At 33.9% G+C, this 18,617-nt stretch overlaps 1 protein-coding gene across 1 annotated transcript in view; it reads left to right on the top strand.

The window, feature by feature from the left end:
* The window catches only part of LOC149806320 (uncharacterized), a 43,385-nt gene that overhangs the window by 21,767 nt on the left and 3,001 nt on the right, over positions 1-18,617 (top strand). The window contains exons 4-8 of the mRNA XM_089972211.1: positions 343-441; positions 7,081-7,278; positions 13,177-13,275; positions 13,631-13,726; positions 16,239-16,337. Of these exons, the coding sequence (XP_089828337.1) occupies positions 343-441; positions 7,081-7,278; positions 13,177-13,275; positions 13,631-13,726; positions 16,239-16,337 (591 nt within the window). The remainder of the gene's footprint in view (positions 1-342; positions 442-7,080; positions 7,279-13,176; positions 13,276-13,630; positions 13,727-16,238; positions 16,338-18,617) is intronic.

Raw genomic sequence — 18,617 nt, 5'->3', positions numbered from 1 at the left:
AATCTTAGAACTTTGTACTCAAGTTTTTGTTTCCTTTTAAAAATCTGATACACTCCATACAGCTGATTCAACTTTATTGCTGATAAATTTAAATTTTATGACACAAGTACAATTGCTATGACTTTTGATCCATAAAAATTGGTTCATCTTTTTCACCATATTTTTTAAAATGGAAAATTATCCTTGATACTGATTTTAATCATTGAAGTAAATTGAATTTACTGTTGTTTATTTTGACATGGTTGTTATCACTTTTGTTTATGTAATCATTTAGTCTTCTCATTTTTATTTTTCTAATATTTTTCAGATATATCATCATTATCACTGTTTTTGTAATTACAGACTGGCACTTGTGCTCTTTTCTTTGCTGCCCAAGGTGGTTTCTTGGATATTGTTAAAGTTTTGGTCAGTCATGGTGCTCCAGTTGATTTGCCTAGCTACGTAAGTATCAAGAGTTTAAATGAAATTCTCAGCCATACAAGGAGCATTCAGTATCATAATGAGATAATTGTAATTCTTTGGGGCCCCAAGTGGTCGAGTGGTCTAAAGCGCTTTCCATTACAGATCACTGCCATCTCACCTCTGTCTGCGTGGGTTAGAGTCTCGGATTTGGCTAATGTGGAGATGTGAGAAAGCTTGCCGGTAGCTTCTCGTGGGTCAGTGGTTCTTTCCAGGGATTGCCCAGGTTCTTCCTCCACCATTAATACTGGGCACCATGTATAGCCTGTGTTGAAAAATGGCGTTAAACCCGAGAACAACAACAAAATCTTTATTCTTTAAGGGTGACACCGTTAGTACAAAAACTAATCTCTCTTCTGGCTCTCAGTTATTTACATGTGTATATTCAAATATATCAAATGCAGCAGGGAAACAGAAAATGGTATTACAGATTACCAAAAAAAACCCAACAACAGAATGTTGATTTGGCATGCATGGCATTATGCACACAAACATGCATGATTGCAGTCTTTCTCTCTCTCTCTCTCACACACATGTATGCAGACACACACGCTTTTTTACAGTAGATATACATACATATATACAAGAAAGTGTCCAGTTTTTGATTTCATTTGGACTGCCTCTGTATTGACAAGAAGTTATTGATGATGCTTCTTTAGGTAGGGAGTCGTACATTCCAACCATTACACTTTTGGCATAAGTATTACACTTTTTTCACTAAATTAAATCCACGCATAATTGTATTCGGATTACATGTTTTTGGTAATTTAATAATTTGTTTTCTCATTTTAATTAACATCCCATTAATCCCAAAGACTGTATTCTACAAAGGACGACTTCTATGTAACTTCGACATAAGAGTATGCTTGTTCGTAGACTTACATGCCCTTTCCTAATAGTAATGTGTTCTATTTATAGCAGTTGCCCTATTTCCAAGAAATAGGCTGGTTCTACTTTCAAACTTTTGACCTCGGTTTCTATTTATAGCAGCTGTATGGGTTAGTGAGCAGAGAACAGACTAGTTTTTAACTTGTAATCTTTGCTCAGAGATTCTTTGTTCAAATTGATAACTGGTACAGAACCAGTCTGTAGGTATTTGGCGCTAAAAGTCAAGTCGGATATATTCTAGTTGATGCATGTGTTGGAGTAAAAATTATTTTCAAATAATTTTGCAGGTGAATTAGAATTCAGAGATGAATACATGAACTACATATTGCAGCGTTCCATTCTTGGGCAGCTTCACGCCCCTTGTAGGCTGTGTGGAAAGGATTTTAATATTGGTCATGGTGGTAAAACAAAGAAACATTGAGTTAGTTCGTTTTTCTAACTCCAGTACTAAGGTAGCTTCTTTTTCACAGCAGAACATAATTGTGGACACAAAGTTTAATGCAGAGGCATTATATACCAAGTTCTTAAAAGAACACGGACTACCCCTAGTGGTAGAAGACTACATTGGTCCTTTGTCCTGATTCCAAAATTGCAGAAAATATCCATGTACAAGAACAAAATCATTGAACATTGTTAGGTGTTCAGCAGAAGATACTTCCCTTAAAATAGCAGAAGCCGTGAAAATTGGGCCGTTTAGTATTGCAACAGACAAGAGTAGTGATTACGATGACAAAAAGTTGTGCCCAGACTGTGTAAGAGACTTTGACAACGTAAAGGGCAAAGTCAGAGTGCTCTTCTTTCATTACCAGAATTAACAGTAGATTCCACTGGAGAAAACATTTGTTTTATTTGCTTGATAATGCTTTGAATAAACATAAGTTGGCAGAACTGTATGGGGTTTTCAGCTGATGCTGCATCAGTGATGACTGGAATTCATAAAGGAGTTACATACTATATTTTGAAAAATGTCTCCATCGTTGTTCATATCAGGTTGTCTCTGTCATATGATGCACCATGCTGCAGGAAAGGCTACTGATAAATTAGAAGGAGAACTCCTGAAGTATCAAGTTGGCACTCTACCTGACAATGTACTTCATGGGGACAGAGTGATTGTTTCATCTTATTTGCCAGATAAAAGACCCAATAACTGGAAGATATAAATTTCCTCTTCTTTGTCAGGTTATGAAAGGAATATTGGTTCTTTACCGTTCTAATGCTGACTGTGAGAGATTGTTCACAGAGGTTGTTCAGCATTGTTAACAAAAGTAAAACTGAATTCAGATTCAGGCTCAGTAACCCAGCATTTAGTGCTCTACTGGTGTTAATTGATGTTAAAAGTCCAGAGGGATAAAAAATTTATTTTGTACGTATGGTCATTGAATTTTTATCATGTTAAATGTGGATTACTCTTTTTTCTGCTTGGATTACTCTTTTTGTCCACTTGGATTACACTTTTTCCTTGCCAGGGGTTGGCATGTATGAGGAGTTCCAAATGATAGAACCAAATAAAGCAGAACTGTTCTTACTCAATTTGCTTTTTTGCAGAGGAGTTTTACCAGTTGACATGGAGCATAGACTAGTATTAGTATTATTTTTCCTTTTACTTTATCTATCATGGTTGGGCATAGAACCCTTCAAAGTTCCAACATAAATTTAGCTTTTCATGCTTATTCTTTCATTGATGAGTGTGATCAATAAATTGTTCATACACTTGTTGACATTAATAACATTGTTTTCATTGGGTATCACATAATACTTGAACACTAGCACTACCATAGTGAACCTGATCAGTGTAATTAATTAATTAAAAGGATCAAATTATCTGAATGAATTCTGGGATATATAGTACTTGGTAAATGGCGTGAAAAATGTACAGTTTTAGTCTGATACAAGTAAGGGAGTTCCAAATTCATAATTCTGAACTTGTCTTGGTAGGCACACAGGCCTTATTTTGTTCAGAACTTAAATAAAACACATTTAACGATTGCATTATAGCTTGAGGAAGATAAGCGGCTAGTAAACTCTGAAATACAATGATTTTCATGGAACTATCATAATGCATGCCTGAGATCTTATTTCCGCTTTTCTCTGTGGTTTAAATAAAAATGAATCTTGTGTGTACTTTTAAATAAAATGACCGTATTGGGAGATAGAGAATGCACTGCAAAAAAAAGGAAGAGCTACTAATGTACATTTACAAGAATGTGGCACTATTTATAATATCTTCAGTGTAAATTTATTATGATGAGATTTACTGTATCATAATAAAGTATACAGTACAGTATATCAAATATAGTAATTAAAAAAACGTAGATATTATTTTGACAGCAGAAGAAAATACCTCTCAGTGTTTATTGCAGCTGTCAGGCTTTCTGCATGAACTGTACTTAAATAAAGTAGACATTTTAGACGGAACTCATTAATACGATTTGTTTCTTAACCCGACATTTTGAAATGCAACTGTATAAATTTATATCCATTATATATACAGTTACACGCCTGCCTTGATAAATCATGCAAAATGGGGGCCAAAATATAGACTTAACTATAAGTGAGGGAGTATGTTACTGAGGTGGCCTAAAAAAAGTGAAAAGGAGCTGCCATCCTTCCTGGTTATTAAGAAAATCTGGAGGTGGGTGGGTGGGATGTTTATAGGGTGTACAGTGGCCAAAAACTCAATTTGTAACTGTGTTGAAAATTGTCAATCAAGATCTTTTTCTAATGAAGTTTATTTTGTAGAAATTACCTTTATTTTTCAAGACATCTGGCCTCTGAAAGATCATAAACAACATTACCCCAAAAATCACTGCTTTTCATTTTTGTTGATTGACAGCAAAACAAGATGAAAAAAGGGATATTTATTTCTTGACTATAACTTGTTTTTTGTTTATTATTCCATTAGTAAAATATTGATACCTTGCATTAAAAGCATCACTATAACTTTTTGTCATCTTTGAGAAGATGTCTGAGTGTAGATTAAAGAATTTTAAGTTCACCAAGGGTCAGGCTAGACCTGAATTTTAGGGAGAAGAGACCTTGTTTTGGACAGAACAGGGAGAAGTTAGAGCTGAACAGGGAGAAGTTAGAGCAAAGCAAGAAACGCTATATACCCTAGGCCTATAATATGGATATGAGAGCACATACACACCATAGTGTTCATCCTAATTTCCTTGCTGCCAATAAAACATTACCGCACATGTAGCATAAGTTGTTAGAGCATCTACCTTGGATGTGGGAGGTCACAGATTCAAACCCTGGCCAAGTCATGCAAAAGACTTATAAAAATGGTACTTGCAGGTGCCTCACTTGGTGCTCAGCATTAAGAGGTTAGACATCACTATAAACTGTCACACTATGGACATCATAGCATTATGACTACACACACACACACAGAGTAAAACAAAACCAGAACTATTCATTGACGGTAAACTGAAGCATCATGGTCAATAAATGAATTAACTGGATTTGGAATAAAGTGAACATAGTTATTGTTCCAAGTGCTAAACATTATATTGGGAGATGCAAGTAGAGATGGAATATATGAACACTTTATTATTTATCTTTTCATTAAGTCAAATGCTACATCTATACAGTGCAACCCCGCTATAACATGGTAGTTGGGGTCCATAGTACCTGACAATGTTATAGACCGAACCATGTTATAACCAACTAAGTCAGTTAACTGAAGATAATGATGCATTTACCTCAAATATGGTGAGTGGGGGGTCGGGGGGGGGGGAGGGAACAAAAATATGTGCATTTGGTTAAATGAAGACAAACTAGTCAGAAAAAACAATTGAATATTTATAAGTTGGATTTGTGTAGTGCAATCCACAATCCATTAAATACTGTACTTGTATTTAATAAATCCATGAATTTGAGTATAGAGCACATGTTATAAACTTTATGTACGACTCATATCCTGTTTGAAAACACATTATTATTATTAAAACATTGTCATTAACAATTCACTACAGTTGTTGCCAGTAGCACATCTTATAGCTGTTTACATGCTACATGTACATGTACTTAAATTGGCCTTGAGTTTGGTCACATGGAGACAGTATCATCTTGCTGAGGCTATTGATAGGGAAATGAAGACTGGGACAAATTAAAACGTTTAAGAAACATCTTTGCTTAACTTGACACCCATATAGCTATTGTTTGAAAAGATCAGAAATTTATTTGTGTTTTATGCCACCATTGGTAGTGAGTAAGCTTATTTGTTTCCCTGCAAAAATTAAACTTTCATGGCACAATAAATGTGTTGCAGTCACTTTGGAAATGCAACAGTCTATTAGTTTTCATTGCTTTTATTTAAGTTTGATGCCAACTTCTTTGTTGAAAGGTTATTTGTTTTTATTGAAGATTGTAGTCAGCTTCCTTTAATGTAGGGTGCATGTGTTATTAAAGTTACTGCTAAAGAACATCTTTGGAGGACCAAACAGATGTCTGTTTCTTATTGTGTCGACAACATCACATAATTGTAGAACATTGATCCAGATTTAATTTTTGTTCATTTGGTTAGTATTTATCAGAACAATCATTGCTTTAAAGGTGATCAATTTCCTTGAATTTTCAGCAAAGCTATTTGTGTTCTGGGTACATTTATACAAGAAAAGGAATTAGCCATCATTTGTTCGATTATAGCAGTTACTTATCCTGCCTTCAGAAGTTGGTCTGTTGTAGCTAGTCCTGGTAGCTTAAGGAAACCAGCAATTAGATCTCAGGTTTTTGGGGTGGGTTTTTTTTGTGACAGAGTGATGCTGTCTTCCATGCATGCGTCAGAAATTTTATTTTAAAACAGGTCCAACAGACTATGAATACACAGTTTTCTGTTCTGTTCTCTTGACAGGGACTAGTACAGAAAATATGAGTGTTCTGAAGAATTTAATTCTTTGAGTGAAAAGAAGAGGAATTTTACTACCATCCACATACAGAGTCTGATAAAATATATTAATTACTAGTGAGCAGCCAATAATCCGACACTGTTTCGTCCGAAATATCCATTATGATATAGTGCCTTGTCTGATTGATTTCCACTTCCAGAAATGTTATAAAGTAAAAAATGCAGAGATCTGACAGCGTACCATACTCAGGGCAGAAGTCAGAATAAGCAGATCATGATATAACAGTTCACTGTTAACATTATTAGTCAATATCGACAAAGAATTTATCTAGCAATAGATAAACTCCAGTGCATTGTATATCAAGTTTGTGGCTTCCTTTCATGTTGCCTCTGAATTTCTTCAATCCAAACCCAAGGTTGTATATACAAGTTTAAACAGTCAAAAATTTCAATAAAAGAAATTGCCAGATGGTATAATTTGCCACCAGTAAGGAAATGTCTTCCCCGAAAATGATAATAAACTTTATACACATTACTTTTTATACTTTTTAAGAAAGAAAAAATATGTCCTGTATGAGAAAAGTACATGTGTATGAAATTTTGTGAGTCACGCCACAATCGTGTTATATCCAAATTTGTGTTCTAATGGAACGTGCTATAGCTTTCAGAGAGTTCTTTATTAGTCAGAATCATACTGTGATTACCTCAGTCTCTTTTATATATTTGAAGTTAATCAGCTCACATAAGAAAGAGATAAAAGTATAGGACCATTTTTCTCCTATGCACAGATTTAAGTACTGCTAAAAACATTATGCCAATCCCTGAAAATGTACAATGAGCTTGCTGTTGTTGATTTGTCATTTTCTATGTTTTATCCATGGCAGGATGGTGGTACCCCTCTGTTTGTAGCCTGTCAGTGTAACCATCTGGATGTAGTGAAGGAACTCCTGGATGCTGGTTCTGATATCCATTCCCAGATGGTGGATGGTGCGACATCTCTCTTTATCACTGCCCAGAATGGTCACCTGAAACTGCTTAAGTTCCTTATAGAGAAAGGGGCAGATATAGATATGAAGAGAAAGGTATATATGTGTGCATTTGTGTGTGTTGAAAGAGAGTCTATTTGTATCATAACTTGTGTTATCAGCTAGAATACCATGCTTCATGTTATGTTTCATGTTATTTTTCGTACATGAAAAAACAAATAATAATTTCAGTGTACAAAAAATTATCTCTAAAATAAATAATTATCATTTGGTGGTACTGACCGTGTACGAAAAGGGATAGTACCTGAACAAGTTCTGCAGAACACACGCTACTCGACAGCATAATGGTACAAATGCACAAAGTAAACATTTTCTGTCTCATTCTGCTCTCACCTAAAGAATCTAATTACAATAAAAATAAAAGTACTCAAAAAGATTTTTATTATTAGTGAATGAGAGAGAGAGGGGATTATGTCTCAGTGTGCAAGCTCGTCTGCATTTAGAGCATATGTAGCTGTTGTATAATGTTCGCAAAATGATTAAGATGGTTTGAACATGTATTAATTATGGGCATTATTTATTGGTGAATTATATGCAACAATATGAGATCACATTGTCAAGAAATCAAGTGCAAATTGTACTTTTACAGCAACAATAATCTCCTTATCAAATTGCATTAAAAAAATATAAAGAACTTGAAATTACGTTTTAGTTGATGCACGCAGGCGCATGCTTGTGCTTGTGAGAGAGAGAGATGAAACACAATTTTGTCAGTTTCCAAGACTTTATTCAAGATGGTTTTTATTTGTAGCTTTTGCAAAGAGAAAAAAAAATGTTACCTGACGATTGTGATTATCCTCATGTATTACGACCATACTATATTTCAGTATCAATAAACACTGCTAAATCAACGATTCATTCTTGTTTTAATTACGATGTACATTGTCAAAACAACCACATGGCTATGCATTGTTATTTACATGGTAATTAAACATGCTTAGTGCTTTGGTTATTCCTGTTCAAGCCAAGTTTAGTGCAAGAATTGACAGAAGAGGTCAAATCAGCAAGGCTGCTTGTAGGGAAATAATGCACTCTTAAGGGAAATGAAAATCTGTCAATGTGCTATTGAAGCCGTTGTCCATAGAGCATATGTTATAAGGATAAGCGATCATATGCATTACTTGTTATTCGAACTTGCCAATAAAGATACTAGTTGGGTATATTGTAGAATAGATTTGCAATAAAATGCTAATTATATTCAAGACAAAACAGAACAAGCACTTAAAAGATAGAATATGGTTATATATATGCGAATTGATTTAATGGTGTCGTGGCTTTCATATTTACATATAAATGACTAGGTTTTTATATTTTATGTTTGTATGATTATAATGAAACAATAAGACTAGTCGACCAATGGTCTGTGGTCTTCACTTTAGCATGTACTGAGATGTATAAGAAAACATCAAAGGTCTTCTGAACTCAATTTAAAATACATGTGGTGTTTTGTTACGGTGACAGACTTAATAAGGAGAACTAATTAACGATAATATTTAAAGGTATGGTCTGTGAAGTCCTTGTCTATTTGTTAATATTAAAAACACCATTAGATATTGTAATTACAATAAGAGAGCTTATGCACTGGGTGCCCACAGGATATTTTGCAGTGGGGGGGGGGCAGTCAGTCATGGCCAGAGAGTTAGTATAGCAAGCAGTCTGAAACTAAAGCTAATATTTACTAAGCATTTTGAACAGACTCTTGCGACATATTATCAGCTTCATTTGCATGATTAAACTTGTCAGAATTTTTATATATATATATATATATATATATATATATATATATATATGACTTTGGGGTGGGTGGGTGATGTGACCCCTTTGACCTATGCTGCGGACACCCATGCTTATGCATAAACTATTTATTAATTTTTGTAAAAACAAAATGGCAATATACTATTTTCGATTTTTTTTTGCAAATGTAAATCTTCTTAGTAGAAATTTTATGTCCAATAATTTAATGGACTTTTTCAAAAAATACGAAGTGATAAGTACGAAAAAATTATGATACATATAAATAATTATTTTTTTGATACCTGGATTGTGTATGAAAAATTAAAGGGTACAGAAAATACATGAAATATGGTATATTACAAGTTTCAAAGTCTGGTAAAATATTAAGGGATTTGTTTTCGGTTTTTGTGACATTCATATGGTTTTGTGACAAGATATGCTATTCTGCAGGATCAGTTTTTGTTTTGTTTAATTTATTAATCAGTTAGGGTGTTCTGTGACATACAGGTAATTGCAGAACATTTTGTGTGGAGTTTCATAATAAAATTTCCTGTAACCCATATGCCATAATGAAACTAATAACAAGGATTTTCAATCATTTTCATATGTTTCTATGTGTTTCATGTATTTTAAGAATTTCCAGATAGTAGGGTTATTTGCTTACATGGAGATCTTTTCCTTCACTGTTTGAGACCATACATATTTCTCCTTGTTACTTCCTAAGCTTAGTCTAAGTTTTGTACAACCTTTTAAAGATATATTTCCTAACAAATGATTCATTGCAATTTAAACTCTTAAAGAAAGAGAGCGAAATAAGCTGTTTTATTAATATTATCCCTGATTATTTTAAGGTAAAACTGGTCTTACGACTCTTTGGTCTTAAACCAAGTAACAGAAAAGAACGAAAATCAAGAAGTTTAGTAAACTTCAACAAATAACTTGTTTCCCTTGAATACAAAAAGAAAATTAGAAAGTATTGTCAGGTAAATCCCAGATAGTCATAAAAATGTTTAAAAGTACAGATTATTCCAAATGAATTCCAGTCATGTTCCAAATGAACTCCAATCTTGAAGGTTTTGGAATAATGTTGATGTGCTAACAGTCTTGATGTATCACAGTGATATAATCCAAAATGTTTCAAAATGAATTTGTTTGTTAACCCAAATTAGTGATTTAGTCTGAAAGTATTTTTTGAACACCTTTTAATGCCAGTGAATAATTTGAATAAATAAATCCTCTCAAATTTAAACTGAAGACAACTAGAACGCTGATGTTTAGTTATGAACAAAGGTTTTCTGTTTTCTTCTCCCTTACATATAAACCTAAGACAAAATATGAGAACCATAATGAGGGTCTTAAGTTAATTTCCAGAACATTCTTAGTTGTAAATAAGATCAGGTCTGTTACTTTTTATGTAAATTTGATTTAATTTATATTTGATTTAATTTAATTGTTTATAAGTTTATTGAATCTTTTTATTATTATTTCATTATATGTTAAGTAATGTAATTTTGATTAGTGGAATTTGATACTTTCTAGAAATTAGTTTGACCTGACTGTTTAGTTGAAAACACTTAAAAATAGAACTTTATATCTTTTTGCTGACCTAGTTCCTGACCTTGATTGAGAATCAAGTAAAGAACATTTTTTATTTATTTTTTGTTGTGGGTTACATAGAGTGAGATCAAGGCTGTACTGCAATATGTGACCTTAGACATGTAAATAGCTTCTCAAGTGTTCTGGAATGTGACCTCATACATGTATCTATTTTGCACCTTATTTGACTGTATAACCTTTGTGTATAGAGAAATTAGTCAGTCAGGCTTCTAAACACTGGGACGTAAGGTGTTTTGTTTTTTTCTGTTGTGACCAGTTGAGTTATATTTTAAATTTTCTTTAAACTATTTTGATTCTAAAAGATTCATTCATTTCTATGGAAATATTTAAGTGCTCTTACAGAATTCTTGGACAAAGACATTTATTTAAAGTTTATTCGGAAATTCAAACACCAAAATATTGTTTGTGGATCAACAAAGAACTGTAGACACACCCATAATATAAAGGCTACAGTATAAGTCATCGCCTTTCATTTTGGATTTTTTGTTGGGACTCGAACTAAAGTTTCATTAGAACATTTCATTACTAAGACTTCTAAAATTTAATTTGTGTATTAGTCTTGGATTATTTCTGGATGCAATTTCTTAAAACCATCAGTTCTTCTTATTTTTTCACTTTTACATTGTTTATCCAGGGAAATAAATTATTTCTTAAATTTTTCAAAGCTTGATTTCACTTTTTCTTTGTTACTGTTTATTAAAGTCTAAACACATAACATACTCAAACTTTAGAAAAGAACATAGCAAACGACAGGTAGAAGAGGTATTCCCAGGGAGAAAACTAATTTCCTGAATTTAAATCCATGAAAACATGTTTAGCTTCAAATAATAATAATAGCAATCTTAATATATAATCTACAATCATAGAGAAAATTAACTATGTAATATGTTGTTTATAAAAGAAGACGATAGTCAGGTGGGCTTAAACTCCTACCTCAACTGTGGACAAAGGTCAATCACACAATACAAATTAAATTTACATAACGTATAATTATGGACAAATGCCAACACACAGTACATGTACAATTAAACACAACGCTGGATGAAATTAGTTAACAGGACTTGATTGTAACAGGATGAAATCAGGTGGGATTGGCTCCGCAGAAATTTTAATACAGTCATGTGAATTAGATATTTATTTATAATGCAAATTAATGATATATGAATCTGACTGGCACTCTACTCATCCTGAAGAAAGTTCAACAGTAGATATAACAAAATGATACTGTTCCTAAATGGATACAGTCTAAGTCTGGAATTTCAACAAATCATCACAAATGATCTTGCATGTCAACAGATTGGTCAGTATGGAACTTACCAACATATATTACAGATATATGGATCTATCAACATATGTGTTTGTGTGTGTGTGTAATTTATCAACAGATATGATTGCTATATGAAATTATCAAAACAATTATGAATAACATATTGTTTATCAATAAATATGATGAATGTGTGGATTTATGATCGATGTATTTTTAATGAAAATGTATGATGCTGTATCAGATTGCATGTCACAATATAGTGACATTGATTGTTAGATTCACAAGTTTTATATATATTCTATTGCCACATATCTTGTGGCATCCAGTCAGTGTTCTTGACATTCCGATACTCCACCTCCTGATATATGGTTAAGGAATGATTTCATGTGGCCCACTCCTCCCAGCCTGTTGAGATTTCCTCAAAAACTTCGATATTTTTCAGACCTTGTCATCCCTCATCAATACCTTAACACAAGTTGCTTTATTATATACCCAGCTAAATGCATTGCTTGGGATAATCTATAAATTTTCCACTCACTAGATGCCATCAGTACTTACTGGGTGCAATTAAGGTGTTACAAAATTTGTCGCAAGGTAACATGATGTCACAGATGGTCTATAATGGCAACTGTTTATAAAACCATGTCACATCATACTGTTTATGCATGATTTAGTCATAAAATAATTAGAACAAAATTTCCCCTCAAATCATATCTCTGTTAGCATCAGTTATGTGAAAAGCAATAAAAATACAATTTAAGGGCATATAATAAATAAATGATAGCATTCGTACAGTTAAATGTTGTGGTTTCATCAAGAGCACATGGGGCTTTCGGATTTAATCCATTGTACATCTGTCTCACCCACAGTATTCAACAGCCAAAACACTATAATCTGTAACAGGCATGTGCAGCCTCATCCAGGGTCCAGGTCAGATAAGCAGGTTTTTTAAACCACACCCAGTAATGTTAATAAGCAGATAAAACTAAGTCATGGGCTGGATCTGGCCAATGGGACACAGGTTGCACATCCCAGATCTATAATAATTAAACTGAAAGTTGGCAACCTATTTTTGTTTGTCCAATTTTTGTACCATGAAATGCTAGGATTCCAGGTGCCTAACTTGCATCAGCAAAACGTGTTCTCAGATGAGGCACATCATTCAGTGAAACAGTCATTTATGGGTTTTTTTATGCAAAATTATACATTATTATTTGTTGCATGTTACTGAGTGAAATTTTGAATAGGTTGTTGCTAAATAAAAATGACAGGAAATTTAATGTTTTGATTGCAAGTATGTTATGTTTCTTATCCAGGATAATGCCACCGCCTTATGGATTGCAGCTCAGATGGGTCATGCAAATATAGTGCGAGAGCTTATAAGTGCTGGGTCAGATGTAGATGCTGTTAGAGAGGTAACTGTTAGATGCTTTTTATGCGTAAAATACAAAAAGCTTCATAATCAGGCAAAGTGTGTTTAGCAATTTCCAAATAAAAGACAGAGTAGAAAATTGATTAATCACTTTTGATTGCTTTAAGACTGGACCTCACAATGTTCAACTTGTGAATGAAGCAAGTTCATACATTTTTATTACCTGCTGAAAGATGTTTCTTTTGGATAGTTAAAATCTGCATTACTCTACAGAAGAATATATCCTATAAAAAGCAGTCATTGCAAAATCTCATACCCTCACTAGTTCAATCAGCTGATGCAAAATTGCTTGGTGGTATGATAACTTCTGTATCACTTGTGTCATGTTATTTTCACAGGATGGGGCTACACCCTTGTTTAAAGCCTGTCACAAAGGGCATCTAGAGGTTGTAGAGGAACTCTTGAAACACAAACCTAAACTTGGCTTACTTCCGGTAAGGATCATTTATGCCATTTAACAAATACTCTGATACCTTTAATTTATTTTAAATGGTGAATGGTAAGTTTCTTCTTACTGTCTGTATTTTATCTCATTTTCCACTGGAGATCCTTTTCTTTTTACCTGAAATGTAGGAAGGAATGTTGTTTTTACTTCCAAACATCTGTTTCAGATATATTTTCATTTTGCTGGATGCTTAGATGTATAAAGACCTTTTTATTTATTATTTCACTGACACATGAGCAGAGGGGTGGAACTTTGATGTTTTTTTATTTATTTATTAAAAATATATTTTCTTTTTGGACAAATGATTATCATGTTCTGGCCCCTTTTTCAAACTTTCCCTACTTTTTCCAATGGTTTATCTATCCATGTGCATCCTAGAATCATCTACTTTAGATCTAGTGGCAGAAGGTCTAAAATCCAGACTCATACTCTAGTTCCAGAGCTGGTAATTTTCAGCCTAAATAATATCTGGTCTCAGAATGTTTGTTATTTCTTACTGTAGAAAGTCAGCATTACTTGTTATCATCATAGAGCTGAATATTCTTTTCTGTAATGCTGCAGTGTATCATGAATAATATTGATGCCATATAGTTCGGAAGAAGAATTGTGCCTCATGATACAAAAAACATAGCATGCAGGGATAATGAGTTATTGATAGTAACTCAGCAATGCAGAAACTTTGTAAATGTGATCCAATTTCTTCCTCAAATATGTTACCCAGTCATAATACCTTAGGAGAATTACTACTACCTAAGGTATTATGATTGGGTAAGTATTCTTGAAGAATTTTACTAAGAAAATTGGTTTCTTCTTCAAATACATTACCCAGTCATACCTTAGGTAGTAGTAGTTCTTCTGAGGTATTATGATTGGGTCATTATTATTGAAGAAACATATTTTACTATGAAAAATTGGTTTTCATGCTTTGTGACACTGTTTTCAAATCACCGTTTATAATGACATCATTGTCACAGCCTTTTCTCACCTGCATTCATTTTGCCCCATTATTCTTGTGTTCATTCATACATTTATTCACTGGTATGTTCCTTCATTCTTTTATTCATTATGCCATCAGTTACATTGCCTTTAATTTACCTAAACTTGAAAATTAGCATATGAATGCATCTTATGAAAAGTAACTGTCAAACTGAAACTAGGTTACTGTGACTATTTTTTGGTTTGACAGATTGGATTTGTATGTTTGTTACACCCTCAATATATTTGACTGTATTTCACCTACACTCATGAAAATTAATATATGGCTGCATATCAAGGACGCAACCATACAAAGAATTATCTCACTGACCTAATTATGTTCATTCTTGAGCGATGTTTGTATTTTCAGTATTTTGTGGCCACATCCTCTGCATTTTTAACCCTATTACACTTGACCAATCAAAATTCAAACCTACACTGAGGAATATTTGTGTGTTGATGCCACTTAAATGGGAACATTTTAGCATTTTTTCTTTCCTACACATGGTGGCTGAGTTGTTGACTTAGACTCACAGCCAGTAGATACTGGGCTTGAATCCTGTCCAGATCAGCATTGGTGAGTTCAGCATTTATGGTATATCTCTTTGCAAGATTATTGGGTCCCATTGCCTTGGCATCAATCCTTCATATCAGCATGGGTCAGATGAGTAACTATGGCATATTACTTTGCAAAACTCTTGATTCCCATTACCTGGCATCAATTCTTCATTTCAGCATGGGTCAGATCAGCAGTTGTGGCATATTTCTTTGAAGAACTTTTGACTCCCATTGTCTTGGCATCAATCCTTCATATCAGCATGGGTCAGATCAGCAATTAGGCACATTTCTTTGCACAACTCTTGACTGCCATTACCTTGGCAACAATCCTTCATATCAACATGGGTCAGATCCATAATTATGGCATATTCCTTTACAAAACTCTTGACTCCCATTGCCTTGGCAACAGTCCTTCACATCAGTCATTGTATTGTCAGCTACTCCATGTGTTCCAGTTGGTGAAGAGATTTGTGTTTATAAATAAGCAATTTGTTTATATTTTTTTTTAAAGTTTTGCAAAGTGATTTTCATGTCAGTTGTTGGTAAATATTGTTATCTTTTTAAACTCTAGAGGTGAGAATTGGGTGCAAGGTTGTAAAATCTCCATTCCTGGGCAATATGCCATTCAATTTTATGCACAAAGCTATGGGAAAGGGTATATCACAATAACAAACAAAGGTAAAGTACATAAAAATTACAATTCTGTAGAAATTAAAGGAAACAAAATGTTGAGGCTGAGAAAATATTTTTTTTTTCCAGAACAAAAACTTGAATATGAATGATATCTAGATGTAAGTTATTAGGATGGTCCTCAACATCAAATGTCACCAGAAAATCTGTTTCCTATTTTTGTTGTTGGTCTTCAAGACATGAGATTTTAAATCAAACTTGCACAGCTGATCATTTAAAAGTTATTTCCTAAAGTCTTTTGTATGATATGCATAATTAAAACATGGCCCATTTTTCAGAATGGTGAGACGGCACTACATGCAGCAGCTTTGTTTGGTCACATGAAAATTACAAAAGTATTGATGGCAGCAAATGCTGATGGGAAATTGAAAAATAAGGTAAAATAATTCTCATGTTATTCTCTTTGGTTACAGTCAATGTTCTTTGACCGCTCTGGTGGCCTTGTGGTAAGAGTGTCTGCCTTGGATACGGAAGGTCGTGGGTTCGAACCCCATCTGAGTCATAACAAAGAATTATTACAATGGTACTAGCAGCTGTCTCGCTTGGCAGTCAGCATTAAGAGGTTAGTGTTAGGACTGGTTGGCCTGGTGTCAGGATAATGTGACTGGGTGGGACATCATGCTACATGTCTGTGGCATGATGCCCCAGTGCTAGACATCACTATAAACTGTCACACTGCATATCTGTATATCATTGCCATTCAACATGAACACTCATGTAAGATCCTCTATATATCACTTCCGTTAACTTGTACAAGATCCTCTTTATATATTATTGCCATTTGACATGAACACTCATGTAAGATCCTCTATATATCACTGCCATTAACTTGTACAAGATCCTCTGTATATATTATTGCCATTTGACATGAACACTCGTGTAAGATCCTCTATATATCACTTCTGTTAACTTGTACAAGATCCTCTGTATATATTATTGCCATTTGACATGAACACTCATGTAAGATCCTCTATATATCACTGCCGTTAACTTGTACAAGATCCGCTGTATATATTATTACCATTATTGCCACTTCAAATAAGTACTTGGGGCCCCGAGTGGCTGAGTGGTCTAAAGCGCTCACCGTTCCGGATCACTGCCATCTCACCTCTGTCTGCATGGGTTCAAGTCCAAGGCTCGGCTAGTGTGGATACGTGGGAAAGCCTGCCAGTAGCTTCTCGTGGGTCGGTGGTTCTTCCCTTGGTTTTCCAGGGTTCTTCCTCCACCAGTTATACTGGCCGCCAGGTATAGCCTATCTTGTGCTGAAAATAAGCACTCGAGTAAGATCCTATATACCAATGGCATTTTTTAAAGAAAACATATAAGCAAAGGCTTGTGTATAATATGTTATTTAAATAAGAATTTACACTGATGTTACTCTGTTATAAGCTTCTTTCCTATAATGTAAATAGTTGGAGATGCATTTATTGGTTGATTAGCTGTTTATACTGTATAAAAGAACAATTTATTCACTCATCAACAGATGTCAAAATAAAGCCAGCTTACCTTGCTAAGTGTAGTTATTACAACTGCTTTTTTTTTATTTCTCTGATCACACAGCAATCTTGACATCCTTATCATTGGATTGAGATTATGCAGTTTTGTCAGCATACATTTTTATTTGCTGACATTTTCTTTTATTTCACTTTTACTTTTCTTTAATATCAAAAGATAATGGGACATTTTAACATTTAAAAGTGTGACTGTTGGATGTTAGTATCATCGGATGTTACTAAATGGTTTTACTTCATTGTTCACTTCTTTATTTTTGTAGCCACTTTTTAGAAATAAAATAGGAGCCAAGACCTTGCTGCGTTATATGCAAGTTCACTTTATCTGGGGGGTGGGGTGAATTTACAAAGGAGTCATATATCTTTCTTCATCAATTTAAAAAAAATGAAATTACTTTTCTATTTGTACAGATTCCTTCTGGCTCACATATCACTAATGTATTCCAGGTTTTTAGCCAAAAAACAGCCACTATGCTGCATGATCACCAGTGGTTATTAATATTCTAAAACTTAATCTAGATAGCTAGTTTTGGGTTTTTCTCTTGGGCAAGCCATGTGACACGTATACAAACATTGTCATAGCACACATACAACCTCCTGAGTGTAAGGACATCTTTCAGTATTAGGCTACTCAACCCTCCCATCCCCGTTTAAAAATTCACATCATGTGTTTTATGGGGATACAGTGTATTTTACAGCCATAAGCTGATCAACTTGATGTTTGCGGTTAAATAGCATAGGAAAGAAATGCCTTAGTGATTGAGCCATTTTGAAAAATGGTGGGTTCAGAACATTTCAAGAAGACAGAAAAATTATGGGATGAGTGACAAGAAGCTACATGTTATTTAATATGCTGGACAATTCAGCAAATTACATTTTGACAATTTATTGACATTGACAATTGTTGAAGTGTCTTTCACCTAGGATGATAACCTGCTATGCGACAGGTCCCACCAGATCAAGTTGAGCCTTTTAGGATGAAAGATCTATGAGAAAAAAGTTGCAGAAGTGGACTTCGATCTCCATCCCATGGCATGTATAATAACAAGTTTTGCCCAAGTGAAATGTATTTGGAAACTGCTATAACTTCATAAGCTCAGATGTAAAGCAAATTCATTTGTTGTGGGATTATTTTCCAATATGCAG

The sequence above is a fragment of the Sinohyriopsis cumingii genome, chromosome 1 (assembly GCF_028554795.1).
Source record: "Sinohyriopsis cumingii isolate HCF-2022 chromosome 1, ASM2855479v2, whole genome shotgun sequence".
NCBI classification, from domain to species: Eukaryota; Metazoa; Mollusca; class Bivalvia; order Unionida; family Unionidae; genus Sinohyriopsis; species Sinohyriopsis cumingii.
Note: the sequence above shows the minus strand (reverse complement) of the source record. Positions and strands in the feature narration are given on the sequence as shown.